General features: G+C 38.4%; 1 protein-coding gene across 1 annotated transcript in view; it reads left to right on the top strand.

Annotated features, from left to right (window-relative positions):
* Positions 1-16,005, top strand: part of eya4 (EYA transcriptional coactivator and phosphatase 4) — a 255,425-nt gene that overhangs the window by 184,424 nt on the left and 54,996 nt on the right. Inside the window, exon 11 of the mRNA XM_048596526.1 lies at positions 12,223-12,312. Coding sequence (XP_048452483.1) covers positions 12,223-12,312 — 90 coding nt within the window. The remainder of the gene's footprint in view (positions 1-12,222; positions 12,313-16,005) is intronic.

Here is a 16,005-nt window from a genome sequence, read left to right as displayed (position 1 = left end):
ATCTGTTACAAATGTTATGCACATTCAGATAAACCACTTTAGTTTTATCTTATTAACATTTTTCCTTAATCTGATCTCATTTCTATTGTATTTTTATGTTTGTATGCTTTATCCCTTTCTGTCTCACTTTGATTAACATGATTCATATCATCAATCCGTATAGTTGGCTTTCTCTTTAATTTTATAAATTTCCCTCACCTAAGCACACATTCAACTTATTAAGTATTTTGGTTTGTAAGTTTTGAAATATCACTTAACAATTTATTGTAGTTCTATTAGGCAGTTTAACTTATTATGATAAAAATTAAATACAGGTCCAAGTTTAAACTATTGCCCTATTTTCGAGAAACTAAAACTGTAAGGCCCACCAACCAATAACTTACCTGCTTACCTCACTAGTGCCTCTACATCTCAACTTTCAGGTCTCATTGTCCCTTGCTCCCTTTCTTGTACTGCTCCACATTTTCTAAGAGATCAGAGCAGTACTTCTTCTCTCATTGAGCTGAGTTCCTGAGTAAATACTGAAGAGGCACTGAGCTAACGTTTTCTATGTGTTTGCAAAAGCCTCCTCTATTTAAACTACCAACTACTGCGTTGAATAAAATGGCTCACTACCAGCACTGATTTGAGGGCAATTACAGATGGGCAATAAAAGCTAGCTTCACCAATGATGTCCACACCTCATGAAGCAAATAATCTTTTTTTTTATCTTTCATCAGTTGGATATGTGTACAGTTTGCTGGTAAAAGTGTTTTTCAAATAATGTGTAAACCAACTTTTGGAAATGTCAACAAATGTCAAACATAGAACTCCTGAATGATCACTTGTGTACCAGTGTGTCACAATTACTTTGTGGAAAGATACATGAAGCATTCGTCCAACAGTAGTTTTCCCACCAAATTTCCAATCAGTATGAATGTGGTTCTGGATGATATCTAATGCCTGTTTCACTGACAATTGTTTAAAGGATCTTTGATACAAACCAGGCTTTGTGTTATTTTGGAAGATGTTCAAGAAACACGTGATGTTAATGTGCAAATTTAGAAAGTTTACTCAGGATAAATTCTAGTTATCAGAGGTGAATAAGTTCCCCTTCAAACCACACACCATTCTGACTTGCTGTTCCTCCACTGTTGTTGGGTCAAAGTCTTGGAACTCCCATCTGAGCAGCACTGTGGGTATTCCAGCTCCCAAGGACTGAAGCAGTTCAAGGCAGCAGCTCACAGCCAATGTCTTCAGGGTACTTAAGGATAGGTAATAATGGCTACCCAAACCAATGACATTCCACATCCCATGAACTCATAAACAAAAATATATAGGTAACATAGTATGTAGATTCAATTTTAATTGAACTGTCTTTCAGGTGTATAATACACAGACTGGAAGAAACAAATCTAATGGTATTTTTTAACTAATGTACATCCGTTAACTAGAGTATGTTCAATATAAAATGCCAGAACACCTGCAGTAAATCACTAAAATTCCTACTTTACCTTTGATTCAATAAAGTTTTACATGTATGAATTCCCAGATCATTAATTGGAAGGTCAAAACCATGTGGTAAAGCTCAAAAGTACCTTTTTCGAAGTGATCTGTTAATCATGTTGATTATCTACATAATTGATTTTTTGTCTGTTAAAAACACGTATTAGCTCGGTAATACATCTAATACATTTCATTGGAGTCTAAAGCATAATAATGCTACTATTAAACAATAGCTCACATTTTACAATGTGTTCATAATTTACATTTAAATGGTTAGAATTGGATTTACATTTGCATATTTGCTCACTATTTTCATATTTCAAAAATATTTTTGATAAGTTATGGCAGTGGAAAATTGTATATGAGTAAAATGTAAACAGATAGTGAAGAATATGGGTCATAAGATGCCAAAAATTACCCCTAGGGTACTTGCCTTCAGATAATTGATGCAACAGCCTAGCAACTGATGGTTGCTGTTGTAGAAATAATGCTTCTTTGGGTTTCTTGGGGGTAATATCCTTTGAAGTATTGCATAACCTTCGTAGATCAGCATTGCAGCATGCTCATACAGAACTGAAGCCAAGTTTCAGATCACAGTGACAAGTTCTCAGAGTGAATGTCATTGTTTTGTGTAGATTAATAGCTTCCGACATCCTAGCAGTAGATCTGTGTTGGGTTCTCTGATGATATAGATCCTGCAGGGTACATAAGATGGGAAGCTGCTGTGGTTTCATGGCTGAAGCCTCGGTTGTAAATGTATCAGGGTCAGACTGAAATGATGGTATCCTAATGAGCATTTGTTCAGGAGGCCATAACCTGAGTCTGGTGACTTAGACCACCAAAATCAGTGCTGTTAAAACAGGAACTTGGCAGAAATTGAGCAAAAAATGAAGTCACAAATCTCTCCATTTTACCTGTTTACTCTATGCCTGCCTTGTTGGAACAGTTAAATCTAAAAAGAACTTTAGATATTGTAATTGGATTAGCCCTTCAAGTTTACTGTTCAATGCAGTCAGATCATGCCTGATCATCTACTGGAACCTCCACCTTCTTGCAATAGGCAATATATTACTTAATTCCCTTAATCTCAAAAAGTCAGTCACCTCTGTCTTGATTATACTCAATGACTGAACATTCACAGCACACTGGGGCAGAAAATTCCAGAAATTTGCAGCCCTCTGCGTTGTTATGACACGGAGACAATCGAATCAAATCAACCTCTTGCCTTTGTATTCACAGCACAGTAAATTTAAAACCTCCACAGGCGTTCAAAATTGAACCCAGTGATTCCTAACCAGCCTTTTTGAATAACCAATCCCAGACTCTGTGAATAATTAATCCTAGACACTGGGTTTGTAGTTTAAACAAAAGACTTAGCACTTTTATTAACAATACAGTAACTATAGCAGGGCAAAATTAAAAACAAAGTAATCTAATTGATGTCTATGATTTAACCTGATAATGTTTTCAGGCCCATTCACACAAAAGCCAGACAAATAAAACAGATTTAAGGGATTAACCAAAGAAAGTAACAAAACTGGCCAGATTACTTAAACAGATTTCATGATGCATTGTTCCACAGGCATACATGATTGTCTCTTGACTAATTTTCTGAAGATATAAATCAAGACCACTTTTTCATTTCACTCTGAGGAAGTCAGTGCTATTTATAACTTAGTTTTGATGCTCTCAACTTCCAGTAGTTGATGATGGGAGGTTAGGCAGAGAGCTTTCAAACTTTCATGCTGTAATATCAACAGCTAAACTGAAAAAAGAACAAATAACAAAGACCAGTACAACACAGGAACAGGCCCTTCAGCCCGCCAAACCTGCAGTGACGCATGATGTCTTTCTAAACTACAAACCTTTTGCCTCTACGCAGTCCATATCCCCCTATTCCCTGCCTATTTATGTATCTGTCAAGATACCTCTTAAATATTGCTGTTGTATCTGCTTCTACCACCTGCTCTGGCAGCATATTTCAGGCACCTACCACCTACTACAACTTGTCTCTCACATCTCCTTTAAACTTCCCACTTTTACCTTAAACCTATGTCCCATAGTAATTAACAGTTCTACCCTGGGAAAAAGACTTTGACTATCCATTCTATCTATGCCTCTCATAGTATTGTAATCTATCAGGTTGCCTCTCAGCCTTGATATTCAAGTGAAAATAAACCAAGTTTGTCCAATCTTTCCTCATAGCTAATATCCTCCAAACCAGGTAATTTCCTGGTAAACCATTTCCATACCATGTCTAAAGCCTCCAGTGTAGCAACCAGAACTGTACACAATATTCCAAATGTGGCCTAACTGAAGTTCATGGAACATGACTTCCCAATTTTTATACTCTATGCCCTGACTGATGAAGGCAAGCATGCCATATGCCTGCTTGACCACCTTATGCACTTGTGATGCCACTTTCAGGAGACTGTGCATCTGTTTGCCTAGATTCCTCTGTTTGTTGATGCTAGTAAGGATTCTGTCAATTGCATGTGTGTTCCTCCTGCATATAGACAATCCAAAATGCATCACCTCACATAAATTCCATCTGCCATTTCTCTGCCCAAGTCTCCAGCCTATCTATATCCTGCTGTATCCTCTGAGAATCCTCCTCACTATCTGCGGCTCCCCTAATCTTTGTGTTGTCTGCACACTTTCCAATCAGGCCACCTATATTCTCCTCCAAATCACTTACATATTACAAACAACAAGGGTCCCTACAAACACCACAGATTTCTAGTCAGAAAGCACACTTTCACCACTACTCTCTATTTTATATGACCAAGCTTTTCTGTATCCATCTTAACAGCTCACTGTGGATCCCATGTGACTTCACATTCAGTAACAGCCTGCCATGAGGGGCCTTGTCAAAGGCCTTGCTAGCTTCCACATAGACAACATCTGTTGTTCTGCACTTATCAATCATCTGTGTGACTTCCTCAAAAAACTCAATCAAGTTTATCAGACACAACCTTCCCCCCACAAAGCCAGGCTGCCTTTCATTAATAAGTCCAATTTTTTCCAAATATGAGTCAATCCTTTCTGGAAGAATCTTCTCCAATAATTTCTCTACCACTGGCTTCAAGGCTCACCGGCCTCTAATTTCCGAAATTATTCCTGTGCCCTTCTTAAAAAGGGAAAAATGTTGCCTTTTGTCCAGTCCTCTAGATCCTCTCCTGTGACAAAAGAGGATGAAAATATTTTGTACAAGTCCCCTGCAATTTCCTCACCTGCCTACCTCAACATTCTGAGATAGATTTGTTCAGGTCCTGGGGAATTGTCTACTTTAATGCTTTTCAAAATTTTCAACACCATTTTTATATCGACATGCCCTAGAATATCAATATGCCCCTCTCTAGATTCACCATCTACCTTGCCCTTCTCCTTTGTGAATAATGATGCAAAGTATTTGTTAAGGTCCTCACCCACTTCCTCCAATTCCATCCATAAATGTCCTCTTTTGTCCTTAAGTGGACTTACCCTTTCCCTAGCTACTCTCTTTATATGCATATAAAAAACTTTGGAATTTTCCTTAATCCTGTTTGCTTATGACGTTTCATGGCTCCTTTTAGCTCTACTAACTTCTTGTTTAAATTCTTCATGCTTTCTTTATATTCGTCAAGGTCTCTGTCTGTCTTCAGTTTCCTAAACATTACATATACCTAATTTTTCTTTTTGACTGAGCTCACCATTTCTCTTGTCGTCCAAAGTTCCTGAACCTTGCCATCTCTATCCTTCAATTTTACAGGAACATGCTGGTCCTGAACTCTAATCACTGGCCTTTAAAAGATTCCCACATGCCAGATGTGGATTTACTCTCAAACAGTTGACCCCAACCTACTTTTCCTATTTCCTGCCTAATGTTGTGGTGGTTAGCCTTCTCCAATTTAGTACTTTCATCCAAGGACTACTCTTATCTTTGTCCATAAGTAGCTTAAAACTTAAGAAATTATGGTCACTGTTTCCAAAATGCACCCCACTGAAATTCCGATCACCTGGCTGAGCTTATTCCCCAATACCAGGTCTAGCATGGCCCTTTCCCTAGTTCGGCTATTTACATATTGCTTCAAGAAACCCTCCTGGATGCACTTAACAAATTTTCCTCCCATCCAAGCCCCTGGCACCAAGGGAGTCCTAGTCAATATAGGGGAAGTTAAAATCACTCATCACAACAACCCTGTTGTTTTCACATTTTTCCATAATCTGTCCACATGTCTGTTCCTCCATCACCCACTGCCTGTTGTACAGCCCCATCAAAGTGATTGAACCCTCCTATTCCTGAGCTTTACCAATATGGCCTCACTGGATGAGCCCTCCAAGATGTCCTCCCTCAGTACAACTGTGATATTCTCCCTAAGCAGTAATGCAATGCCTCCACCTCTTTTCCATCCCTCTCTATCTCATGTGGAACATCAAAATACCAGAATGTTAAGCTGCCAGTCCTGTCCCTCTCTCAACCAAGTCTCTGTACTAGCTACAACATCATAGTTATATGAACTAATCCCAGCTCTAAGTTCATCTGCCTCACCTGTCATACTCCTCGTGTTAAATTCATTAATCTCTCACTGTCTGTTCTTCCTCATAGTCGTACTGGCCTTAGTCTCTAAATCCTCCTCTGTTATTTTACAAGCTTACCTACTGCTCTGGTTCCCAAACCTTTGACACACTAATTTAAACCCTCCTGAGTAACACTATCACATTGCTTCTCCCAGAAACAAAGTACAAACCCCAGTTCCTGCTCTTGCCCTTCTCTATGTTTGACCATCACCTTCCCTTCCAGACTTGCTGGTACCACTTCCCCGTTACTGACTTCATTCATGGCTAAACATCTGCTATTTGGTTAAACGTACTGCTTCCCCCAGTGTCGAAGAGTCTATGTAATCCTTTTGATCAAGTGCCAATGTACAATTAATTTCTAGGCCTGACTTCACAAACAACAGCCTGTTTGTCCTCTTTTTATAACACATGCTGCTCCTCTTGTCCAAATGGCATCTTCAGCTCACAGTTCTCAGTTCACAACTCTAAACCAAAACTGTTAAAAGAATAAAATAAAAATAATAAAAAATCAGTAAGAGTTCTAACAGTGTAAAGAGTTCTAACAGCCAAAGCTTAATTCTGACACTGTGACCCTGTATTTTAGATTCCCCAGCCATAGAAACATGTTTCTCAGATGTACCTATCCAACCCCTTAAGAACTTGATGTGTTTTAATTAAATCACTACTCATTCTTCTAAACTGCAGGACCTATAAACCTAATACACTCAATATCTCCTCATAGGACAGTCCCTCATCCCGAAAAGCAGTCCATCAAAATGTCTACATCCTTCTGGTGAGGAAACCAAAGCTGTACACATTCCCCCAGTTCTGACCTCATTAATACCCTGTATATCTATCATAGAACTCTGTACTCTTATACTAAAATCCTTTTGTGACAAAGGCACAAAAATCAAAGTTAGCACTCCAGAACATGCTGAGGGACTGCTGCATTGTCAGAGGTACAACGTTTTTGATGAGACCATAAATCACAGCCCCATCTGCCACCAATGTATTGAAATTGATTCTACGGCATAAGGGCAGCATTTACAAAATGTAAAAAAAAATTATTGCTAATTAACAGTTTAAGAAAATTGTTTTTTTCTGTACTTATTCAGTGATAAGAATAGTCAGTTGTTAAAACTTGAGAGTTTTGATGATGAGTATCCAGGACTCAAAATGTTAATACTTTTCTCTCTCCAAAGATGTTGCTAAACCTATTTTTGGTTCAGTCTAAGTATTATCTTCAGTATTTTGCTTTTAATTTTAAGAATGAGTATGTTTACTAGACAACGGTCTGGATGAAGGTCTTATGAATCTAACTATTTAGAATTTGCTTGAACATCTCATGTTTAGTTAACTTTTGAATCACTGTTTCAGAATGTTGGAATATGGCATTTTGCTATTCAGTGGTTATAAGGAGATTTATTGATAATACGAAAGTTTGCCAAATCAAGTATGATTTTGGAATACTGATCTATATAACTGGGTCATTAGTGTTTGAAGTGCTTGCTTTAAATATATGTTGCAACGGATCTAAATGTTGAATCACAGTGATAAAAAAAAAAGCCATATTAAGTATGTATAACGCAGAGGTAATTTGGTGTCTGTTTTCTCAGCCGCCAAACTGGAGGTATAACTGAATCTTCCAGTTGTCTAGACATCAATAAATTTTTAATTATTACCATGCACAGTTCTCTCCTTAGGATTTACATTAGAATGAGACCTGCAGCTATTATGGCAGTAACAGGATAGGTGGGAGGATGAAGGCTATTGACTGTAGGGTATGTGGTATATTTTATCCGGTGAAGTGACAGGTTCAAGTGTTCTTTGGAATACTTCACGGGATGTACACAGGAAGAATTACTGAGCCATTAAATGAGAATGAGACACTCTGTGAAAAACAATGTCGAAATAATGGCCAACTTGCCAAAATGTAAATAAAACTGTGGCACAGTGCATGTAATTGCTGTTTGAAGAGGCTAAGAGCAAGTATCATTAAAAATACATAATTCACTATAATGTGGTGTACAGATATTATTTAGTAGGAAATACCGTTGTACTTAGCACAATATTAGAATTTAAAAGGTTTTGTTCAAAACAAATGAGCATGCTATTTAGGCTTTTCCATTCCTCATTATAAAAAAACCTTCAAAATGTTTCTAATTTTTACCAAACACAATGGATTTAGCCATGGGTATGGTTTTAAATTCATTTGCGCAATTTACAGCAGAAGTTTTGTTTTCTAGAATTGGTTATCGTACGGATGTGTGATGGGTTTGTTTAAATAAAACATTTTTCAATAGGTTTATGTGCAAGAAGTGCAGTGAACTGTGATAGGATAATATTCATTCAAAATATGTTATGATACATCCATTTTTATGTTATGTTTCCATAACAACAAATAATGATGATTGGCATTTAAGCTGTTATGACCTTCATTTGATAATGGTTTTTGCAGCTGGGTACCAGTTGGTCTATAAACTTTTAAAAATGATGCACCATCTATAGTAGCACTTGACAGAATAGGACAGGTGTTATTGGAGACTACTGTTGTTTCTTTAGAAATTTTTCTGCATTGATTAATTTATTTTGCTTTGCATTTATTTGGCAAGGTTCTAAGTATCTCAATTAAAAGCCATATTAATTACAACTTTTTGTGTCAAGGGAGCACTCAGAATGAGAATAACAGATCTATCCAGGCCAAGAAGGTTTCAATTAACAATTTAGAATTGTGGATGTAATTTTTTTTAGCTCTATGATTTATTTTTCAAAAGGGATTCAACAGCACTATAAAGCTGGAAATACTGTTTTGAAACCCAATTACAATCTCCCATTTTGACTGCTTGAAGCTCTAACATTGGAAACTGCTAATACCCATACTATGTAATCTATTTAATCTCAACCTGAATCCTGCCTTGATTCCCAAGGTCTTTATTTCATTTTCAGTGAACTTGAACTATATTCACCCCTCCTCATTTGACTATTGTTACCCGCATTTTAAGTTAAATTTTATGTATGAATGAATAAATGCTGTTGGCAGAACCTTTTACCTCCTGGATACATATAGGGAAGTAATAGGTTCACTGCCAACAATTTTATATCCATTAAAAAGAGTCGATGGGAGTTGATGGATGGTTTCACAATGCGAGTAGCAGACAAGACTGTCTGCCATAAACATACATTCACAACATTGCCCCTTTTAAGTGTTCAGCATTTTCATATATCAGAGCAATAAGCCTGAAAACACAATAAGATCGAGAGATGTATTTAAGAGAAAAATACATTGATCGAACTTGCAACTCTAATGTCCATAAGGTTACCTGGTCTGGACTATATGTGACTCTAGACCCACAGCATTGTGGTTGACTCTTAACTTCCCTCTGAAGTTGCCCAGCAAGCCACTCAATTCAAGGGCGTTATGAATCGGCAATAAATGCTGGCCCAGCAATGGTAGCCACGTCCCATGTGTAATAGTTCACAGAGACTGGTATCCTGTCATCAAGTCACCCTTTATTTGCACGTGGACAGTGCTTGACACTGATCCAGCTCCCTCAGAGCCAGCTCTCAGAGTGAACAGGATGTTCTGACACTCCTGTTTATATCTGTCAGCCAGGGCTCCCTGATTGGACCAGATTAACAGCCCCAATCGGGGAACTCATATTCTGTGAGGTCCACCTGACTGACCTCGTTACCATTACCATACCATGAATTGATTCTAAAATAGACCCAAATGGATAGGTATATTTCTTGATTTGCTTCATTTCTGTTTAATGCTTAGATTATGTTAAATATCAGTAAACTGCTGGTTCCTCCCAGTTCTCACCACAGCAAATTCTTACTGCTGTCAGATGGAAAAAATAATAAAACAGACACTCCAAAGTACTTCCCAGTATTTGGTTATAAAGCAGTAAAATTGAGAATGGGGAGGAATCAAGAAGTTACACTGAAGTTTTGCCAATTTGTACACCAATTCAATGTTATCTATTTACACTCAAATTTTTGGCACATCTGATTAGTGTCTACCAAGATGTAAAAATGGATATAAACAAGTAATAGTTAGTGCACATTGAAGCAAGCACCAAACTCACAATAGAGATTCTTTCTTTCAGAATAAAAAAATAAACTTTTAAGCCACTTGATTATCATTCATGCACAATGGGCACAGTGTGTTAAAAATATACAGTCATGGAAGCAATTCAGTTAATAGTGTAGCATAAAAGCATGGATTGAAATAGAAAATCAATATCATTTCTTGAAAAAAAACTCAAAAGATTGCAAGAAAATCCTGAACAAAAATGATTTGGTATTATTTCCATACCTAATATTTTGACATCAACTTTACATCTATGTTGAACCAGCAGAATTGCAGGGAATTCACATGATTGGCTTTTGAGTCTGGAGTTAGTTCTTTTACATTGAGCCAAAAAGTGTTAGAGAGCAGGGAAAGATAGGTGGGAATATGAAATTGAGAAAATTCAGGTGCAGTAGTTTTCTACACTTGTTTAATTGAACCCAACAAAGTCAAAGCATTTGGACACTGCACATTGTACTCCAGAGCTTCTAATTCAATATGAGACTCATTTCAGTTTCACAAATGACTCAGCAGCATTGTTGTAGATTCATTCCACTGTGCTGATCTGTTGTGTGTACAGTCTAACAAGTCCATCTTTACAGAAATTGCACAATTCAAAAGAATGATATACTATGCCTGGAGATAATGTAGCATAAATTTCTCATTCATAACAGGAAACCCTTCTCCTGAATTATTTCTTGTATTTTGTTTTAATAAGGAAGTTCTAAGTGGTTTTAAAGTAAGAAAATTGAATAAATTGAAATAAAACTTTCAAGTATTAATTTTTTGGTTACTAGAATGAATTTTATGGACCAATCAGGGTGAGAAAACAAATGACTGGTGAAATTGCTCCACAAAGCTTGGTATACCAACACTGAGTCACAAGTTATTTATATGTGCACAGTACATGACACTGACCCAGCTAGCCCAGAGCTGGCTCCTAAAGTGAACAGAACCCTTGACATTCCTGTTTATATCTGTCAGCCAGGGCTCCCTGATTAGATCAGATTAACAGCCCCAATCAGGGAACTCATATTCTATGAGGTCCACCTGGCTGACCTGGTTACAATCACGACAAGTAGATCCATAAATTAAGGCGTGTGCCATTACTGCCACCATCCTACCCCATCACAATTATACCAGCAGCAATTGAGGTCTTAGGTGGAGCCTCATTGATGTCTTTAAGTAGGCAATTAATACCCAATTGACAGCCTCATTCCACTGCACTCCAATATAATGGCTGGCAAGATAACTCTGCACCCAACCTGACCTCCAGCCATGTTAGCTCTGCAGGCCACAGATCCATAAAAACAGAGAGTGCTTCCTTCCTGCACATACTGTATCAGTCAGAGGCCTCCTCCACCACCATTATCTCCAAACTTCCCCAAAACCACCCAACCTTCCCCCTCTAAAACCAACAGCCCCTCCAAGACCAAACCTCACTCTAGTGAATACAGTCCCAAGCTGTTTAACCTTTGTTCATAAGACAATCCCTACACTTCAGGGATCATCGTAGTGAATGTTCTCTGAACTGCCTCCAATGAAATAATATCTTTACATAAACAAGGGGACCAAAACTGCTCACAGTATTCCAGATGTGATCTCACCAGCACCTTGTACATTTGCAGTAAGACTCCCTACCCTTATATTCCAACCCCCTTGAAATAAGGGCCAACATTCTATTAGCCTTCCTGATTACCTGCTGTACCTGTGTGCTAGACTTCTGTGCTTTGTGCACAAGTATCCCCAAACTCTGTTTGTGTTGCAGCTTTCTACATTTTTTTACCATTTAAATAATACCCTGTTCTTTTGTGCTCATTTCCGAAATGAACAACTTCACATTTTCCCACGTTCCACTCCATTTGCCAATTTGTTGCCACATACTTAAACTATCAATATCTGTCTGTAAACTGTCTCTATCCCTCTCACAACTTGTCTTTCCATCTGTTTTTGTGATCTGGGAGTGTGCTTTGCCCTCAAAATTTACTCTGGGTTGTGGGGAGCTCATCTTCAATTTATAATCCAAAGTCTTATTCTCATTAATTGTACAGAATGTAAAATAATGAAGTAAATGCTGGAATTTACAAAGCAACTTTCTGGTTCTGATGGTAATCTTTGTTTTACAGGATCCACCTATAGCAGTTACACTTGGACTTCGAATGGAAGAAATGATTTTTAATCTGGCTGACACACATTTATTTTTCAATGATCTAGAGGTATGGATATTTTATAGTCTACGGAAGAAATTAATTTGGCTTAGTGTCCAGATATGTTTTCAGTTTCATGGGAACTCTATCAAATTTCATTTTTCACGATTTTCACTGGGATTAATTAAAGCCTTTTTATGATTAGAGAGGGAATATGAATTGCATGTTTTTTTTCTTAATGATGTCAAACCCTGTTGGACTGATTGATACAGGCGTCATTAAAATTAATGTTGTTTGCAGCATTGAAATGGTAGGTGACTTTAAATATTCAGAGGATTTTTTTTCATTTTATTTTGAAAATAAAGATTCTATATGCTGTTTTGATGAGAAAATTGATCACTCGGATTTACCTTAGATGTGAGTTGATATGTGAATTTGTTTTAAACTGAAGAACTGGAGAATGCGAGATTCAAAGAATTGTAAACTCTGTACTTGATAGCTCAGTCAGTCCCTTGACTACCAGCCGGGGGCCATTAGTTCAAGTTCCAGCTTTGCCTGACACGCAGGCTTGTCTACTTGTTGGATATGTTTTGCCAGTTCTTGGCCAGGACACTAACTAGTGCTTCATGGAGGAAGGGCATTCCTCCACAATAGCAGAATGAAAACAGATCAGAATTTCATTCCTCATATCACCCATTTTCCTCTTCCAGCAGATCAGAATCTGATTAAAAGTTACAACAAAAGTTGTAAATTAAAGGGTATGGAGTATATTTGAGAGGAGCACTTTTTGTCCCAACGAGGGGATGAGTAGTATCTTTTAGTTGAAAATAGCAGTATGTGTGCACTACATGAGAAATCTGGGGTCAGTCACACATCAATCCTGTTTAACTGAGCTTAGCAGGGAGCATATTAAGTTTTCATGTTAAGCAGTAGCTTCACTTAGCCCCGTACAGCATCCCCCTGTACAGAAGTAAATAATGCATTTCACATTTATTATGCAATGATTAAAGTGAATGTTGATGAAATAATGATTCTAATGAAGTGAAAAGAGCCATATTAAAGTAAATCACCTATATAACTCAAGGGCATAACCAGAAGCAATCAAGGGTTTTAACCGTGATTTCGAATTTAGCCAATATTACTGTTCCACGAAAAAGACAGAGTAACTGGGAAGATGATGATCAATGGTGTTGAAATCCTTCTTTCATCAAATTAAATGTAATTCTACCACAAAAATGCTAATTGCATTGATGGAAAATGTTGGCTTTAGCTATAGAAGGTTAAATGAAACTGTATTATGTGCGATGAAGTTAGATGCTTGATCATTAAAGTATTAATAGCGATTTTATTCTGAGAACAGAAACACTTACATTCTGTATGAAGCTACAAGCAATACTACTTATTAAGGCAAAAACATTGGAAATGCTGGTTCTAATGCTGTCCAAATTTGTTCATGTTGACCAATTTTATATTTTTTTCATGAACTGCAATATATGAATCAAAATAAGTTTACTTTTTAAGCGATGATGTTTTGGAACAAGTGTTTTTTCTTTTGCTACCGAGTTAATTTTACCTATCAGCAACAATTAATTTTACCGTGGTCCTTTTTACCTCATTGCAATCATCATTTCATCTACTGTTTTTGTTTCCATGTTGCATAATATATGTTGAATGCATTATTTATTCGTTTTTACATGGGGACGCAGAACAGGATTAAGTGAAGCTACTGCCTGTTATGAATACTTAATAGCTTTATTCCCCCTCCGAACCACAGTAGAACAGAATTGATGTGTAATTGACTCCAGGGGCTGAACTTTACATAATTTGGCAAAGTTGATTTTCATTGAGTTTCATAGAGGGTCTCCCTCTCTCTCTCTGCAAGTGCTAGCACATTTTCTCACGTGATCACACCAAACTCACCTTATGAACTATCTACTACTTCCCTGTGACATTCCTCTTGTCTAATGCTAGCCTGATTCCCACATTCACCGTAGCTGGAAATGTTTGTCACTGCTGGGATATCCCGGGATCTTTGCAAGGCCATTGTGTACCCAGACAGGCGCTGGCAGTCCAGAGTTGTCATGCTCAATTCATGACATCTGCCCCAGAACAGATAAGGGGAAATTGATGTGCTGCTTTGTGAACAGAGATGTAGAGGTTCCAGTTGACGGGATGGTGCAGAGGGGGATAGTCCTCTTCCCCCAGGATCGCCAAAAGGAGGACACAACACCAGACTGTGCCAGGCTGTCCGAAGTTGCCATCCAGCTAATTACAGTCTCGACCATCTGGAGGGACATGCACTAATGCCACAGGAAGATCAGTCACCTTCTCTACTCCACCAGGGTACGTGAGACTACCTTCTCACTCCTACCTCATATTCATGCAGTCCCTGGTACTACAACACCCTCCACCAAGGGTCTTGCTCTACCATTCAAGCAGTAATTGCTGAGCCAACAACCTGCTCACTGACACTAAGTTTGGGTGCTGCCAGTGCCTTTCATCTTCTGGCCTCATTACAGCCTTGGTTCACATTTGGAGAAAAGAACTGAATTCCAGAGATGAGGTGAGAGTGACTGCCATGACATTAAGGCCACTTTTGACTCAGTGTGGACTCAGGCAGTCCTGATAAAACTGGAATCAGTGGGAATCAGGAAAACTTTCTGCTGATTCGATTCATATCTGACACAAAGAAAGATGGTTGTAGTTGTTGGAGGTCAGCCATCTCAGCTCCAGGACAACACAGTAGAAGTTCTTTCCGGCAATGTCTTCGGCCCAACCATCTTCTGATGATTGCACAGCATTCAGCACGATTTACAACTCCTCTGCTACAGAAGCAACTCGTATCCAAACACAGCAAGACCTGGACAATATCAGGACTTGGGCTGACAAACAGCAAGTAGCATTTGCACTGCGCAAGAGCCAGGTTTTGACCATCTTCTTTCAGAGAGAAAATTTAACCACACCCATTGACATTCATCCATTACTGAATACCCTGGTATCAATATCCTGAGGTCATATTGACCAGAAACCGAACTGGACTCGCCATAGAAATACGGTATCTACAAGAACAGGTGTAGGAATCCTGTCGCATGTCACTGACCTCCAGAATCCACAAAGCCTGTCCATTATGATAGAATACTCTCCACACTTGCCTAGATGAGAGCAGCTCCAACAACACTCAAGATACTTGACATTATCTAGAACAAAGCAGCCCGCTTGATTGGCACCAGATCCACAAACTTGTAGTTGCTCCACCATTGATGCTTAGTGGCAGCAGTGTGTACCATTCACAGAATGATTGCAGAAATTCATCAAGGCTCCTTACACAGAACCTTTCAGACACTTGACCACTCCCATATAGAAAGACAAGGGCAGCAGATACATGGGAACACCACTACCTGCAATTTCCCCTCCAATCCACTCACCATCCTGATTGGAAATATATTGCCATTCCTTCACTGTCACTGGGTCAAAATCCTGGAATTCCCTCCCTTATGGTATTGTAGGTCAACCTACACAAAACAGATTGCAACAGTTCATTCAGGCAGTTCATCACCACTTTTTAAAGGACAATTAGGGATGGGAAACTAATGATGGCCAGCCGGTAACACCAACATCCCATGAATGAATTAAAACAAATTCTCAATGTTGCATTCTTCGCACCCACCTAACGCCCCACAGCACTAACCCTGCATGGCCTGTACACCTCCTATTCACTCAGAACAAAGTCAGAAATCACACAACATCAGGTTATTGTCCAAC

Source organism: Rhincodon typus, chromosome 5 (genome assembly GCF_021869965.1).
Source record: "Rhincodon typus isolate 14 chromosome 5, sRhiTyp1.1, whole genome shotgun sequence".
NCBI lineage: Eukaryota > Metazoa > Chordata > Chondrichthyes > Orectolobiformes > Rhincodontidae > Rhincodon > Rhincodon typus.
This window is presented reverse-complemented; position numbering and strand designations above follow the sequence as displayed.